This window comes from Amphimedon queenslandica, unplaced genomic scaffold, assembly GCF_000090795.2.
Source record: "Amphimedon queenslandica unplaced genomic scaffold, v1.1 AMPQUscaffold_12897, whole genome shotgun sequence".
Lineage (NCBI taxonomy): Eukaryota > Metazoa > Porifera > Demospongiae > Haplosclerida > Niphatidae > Amphimedon > Amphimedon queenslandica.
In genome coordinates this window covers 33,779-37,510 of record NW_003546867.1, presented here as the reverse complement: position 1 = coordinate 37,510, position 3,732 = coordinate 33,779, and the positions used below count along the sequence as shown (strand labels likewise).

Genomic DNA, 3,732 nt, shown 5'->3' with positions numbered 1-3,732 from the left:
CTCAGGATCTGCCATGTCTACCGAGTTGGGTATATCCCGTATTGTCAACATGGCCGCTGGGTCTCTCATGACTTCACAGGAGCTGTATGGTGAAAGTATTACCATTCTACTCATCACTGCTGAGGACATGGAGTCTTATGATCTCTCTCAGCATTTTGATGAAGTAACGGATTTTATTGATAAAGGGAAGGAGGAAGGAGCTGGAGTGTTTGTACACTGTATGGCTGGAGTGAGTAGATCAGTCACTGTATCTGTTGCTTTCTTAATGAAATAGTAAGAATAATATTGAGAGAGAGCTGAGAGAGAGAGGGAAAGAGAAAGAGAAAGAGAGAGAGAGCTTCTTGTAGAAACAGAGGATACAGGAAGAGAGAGAGAGAGATAGAGAAAGATTATTATAGCGTATTATGACTGAGTTATTATAGTATATTACTATCCTAATATCTCCAATTACTATGTGTAGACATAAACATCCTGGCAGCTATAAGGTATTAGTCCCATATGTATACACTACCCATACTATACAGTGGATAAAGATCGAGACTTAAGCCTGGTTCATAATATGACGCTAAGCCAACGTACCATCAATTTTTAATCAAAAAGTGTGGGCAATTTGACCTTTTGATGCATGCTTTCCGCTGGAATTGAACCAGATTTGATTCTAGCATCAACGTAACGTCAGGACTAGCGTAATATTGTGAACCAGCCTTTACAGTTATCAACTATCAAGAGTAGACTTGGTCCCTATTTATAAATCTTACACTTATGTTTTTGTATCCCATTAAATGTCATTGGCATTAGTTATTATAGACTACTGTATAGCTGGAAATATTTTTTGGAATTTAATTTTGTTGTTTGTTGTTCATCATAAAAATGCACAGTTTAATTCCGCAAAGCATTATAAGTAATGGGTGTATCAACAGTTTACGTCTACACCAGCAAATTAAATTCCGCGTGCATTAAAATTTGCTTTTTAGTACGAAATCGCAAAATATATTTCGTGCAAACTTTTCCAGCTATACGGTGTTAAAACTGATGTAAGCCTGTACTAATCTATAGTCATATATAGTAATTATGGTACATGTAGTCTCTAAAAAGTACTATTAGCTAGCTCTGTGTGCACAAACATACATGTAATGTGTGTATGCTTGCTGGTTGCCTTATACTATGTTAATATTGGCATTGTAACAGTTTAAACTGTTTAAAGTGGGTCAGCACAATTTGATTTGGTAGTTTAAAGTTGCCCAACTGAGCTGAGCCAGCATGCATGGTTTGTACAGACAGCAGAGCCAGTTCAACCTGTTTAATCCACTTCTGTATTATAAACATAGTATTAGAATGAAATGTTTTGATTTCTTGGCTTTGTTTGCTATACATGGAGCAGCTCATGGGCAGAGTGTAAGGCATGTGGCAATGATTGTTTACATTATGTGTATATGCTTAATGTGTTCTGGAGTCATAGAACATGAGGATTGTATTTATTGTGAATTATTCTTTAGCATGCATTTGGCAAACACAATGATAAAGGGGATAGATATCATAAATAAATCAAAATAGAATTTTTATGACTTTGATACTTTAAGATTTGACCAAAGGCCATGATTGAGGTCTTGTTTTCCTAAATGACCCCAAAATCACCCCAAGTTTTTTTTTACATTTTCTGGTACATATTGATGTACTGATGCTATGTAGAAAGTTTCTGAGCACAAATTTTCAAGTTATAACCATTTTTTAAAATTGACCAAAATCCGAAAAATACCCTGTACTATAGCCCATGGTTTTTCCCAAAAAACGGCTCCAAAATCACCCCCCAATTTCTATTACATTTTTTGATACATATTAATGTACTGATGCTATGTAGAAAGTTTGAGCTGAGTCCAACTGCAAATTTTCAAGTTATGTCCATTTTTTGAAATTGGCCAAAATCTGAAAAATACCCTGTACTATAGCCCATGGTTTTTCCCAAAAAATGGCTCCAAAATCACCCTCAATTTTTATTACGTTTTTGATGCATATTGATGTACTGATGCTATGTAGAAAGTTTGAGCTGATTTCGACTGCAAATTTTCGAGTTATGTCAATTTTTTGAAATTGGCCAAAATCTGAAAATACCCTTTACTAGCCCATGATTTTTTCTGAAAAGTGGCTCCAAAATCACTCCAATTTTTATTCATTTTAAAAATTACCATACTTGCCCCAATTAACACACCCTCCTAATTATTGCTGCTATTGCACCTCTACAAGGCTTCCACAATAAAACTTTCTATTGAGTGCACCTCCTGGTCAAGATAATTATTTTTGAGATGTGGGTTGTAATTAGAAAGTCCCTTTGACCGTTGTTTACAGGTGTATAGCCTACTTAGCTAAGCACCTAACAAGCACCTCCTGGAACATTTCATAATTGTTCCTATCTAAACAATTCACCACCTGAGACATGTACCATTTATCAAGAGGTGTGTTAATTGGGGCGAGTATGTTAGTCTTATAAGGTCACTGCAGTTTGATTCATAATTTCCTGCCTGCACTGATGAATCTGGTTTTGATGTGGTTTGCATGGATAGCATAGGCTTAGGAATGATTCAAAAGTTGGGGGTGGGGGCTCAACATTAAAAAGCATGACTTAGCATGTGAACATGGGGGGGGGGGCTAAGCCCCTCTTGCTGAAAAGTTGGGGGGGCCATTCCTATGTCTATGGATAGACGTAATTCATGCAGTTTATACAGGTGATAATAAATGATTATTAAGCTATACATAAATAGTTCTACCATTAATCATAATAATTAATTAAACTGCCTGCCCGCTTACTTATGAAATCAGCAATTCTAAATATGACAACAAAGTCTATAGCAATGGCTGATAATGAATAATGTACACTATATGTACAAGTTGCAAATTTCAGTAGTGGATTCATTGTTGTTTTATTTTGATTCATTTCTGTAGTTGTAATATGACGCTATCAGAGGCTGCAAGACAAGTCCACAGTAACAGACTCCTTGCTTGTCCTAATGTTACTTTCATGAGAAACTTGTTTAACCTTCAGAAGCAATTAAAAGAAGAAAAACAAAAGAAGGTGCTGGGGAAATCTTGATAGAAGAATCACACATTAATTCGCTGCACACCATATATTATAATTATTATATATTTAAATTAAATTAATTATTGCTGATAAAAATTATTGTTTTTTCAGTTCACAATAACATTTTAATTAATTGTTGCTTGTGGGCGTTTCAAAGTAGGTGTGGCTCAAAATGGGAGCAAGCAGTTCCAGTGAACTTCCCTGGAGCAATGGAACGAGTCTCTCTGCTGGAAGGGAAGGGGAGCCTATGGGAGAGAAAGAAGAGAGAGAGTTACAGAGTCTAAGGGACAAGCTTTTCCCTCCAGGAGACTCTAAAGATTTCCTCAAAGACAAAGTACAGTATGTATACACATTGATTAAAAGATAGGCATTTACTAGTCTGGCTGGTCCAGACCCTCTGCAGAAGGTCTGGGTCAGCCAGAGGCCATAGATACTCTAATCAGTAGAGTTGAGTATATATACTGTCTAATGTTGGGCAGAGACAGTATTGAATAAGTTAAGCCCTTATATCTATTGATATACATGTAGTGCCTGCCTAATCTAAAATTTATTAATCCTACCCTTTTATTTCAGTCGCCTTCACTAGTCTATTCAGATGCAAATGGATTTAGGCTCTACGTTGGTTCAATTATTCATGCAAACAATGTACCAACACTGCA

General features: G+C 36.2%; 1 protein-coding gene across 2 annotated transcripts in view; it reads left to right on the top strand.

The window, feature by feature from the left end:
- The first annotated feature begins 6 nt into the window (after positions 1–6).
- Positions 7–3,732, top strand: part of LOC100632509 (dual specificity protein phosphatase 1B-like) — a 4,405-nt gene continuing 679 nt past the window's right edge. The window contains exons 1-2 of one of the 2 annotated variants that reach the window (XM_003389906.3): positions 7–273; positions 2,938–3,181. In XM_003389906.3, the coding sequence (XP_003389954.3) occupies positions 14–273; positions 2,938–3,085 (408 nt within the window). In that variant the 5' untranslated portion in view covers positions 7–13 and the 3' untranslated portion in view covers positions 3,086–3,181. Of the gene's footprint in view, positions 274–2,937; positions 3,182–3,732 lie in introns of those variants that run through there. The other variant, XM_011408650.2, reaches the window with a different exon arrangement.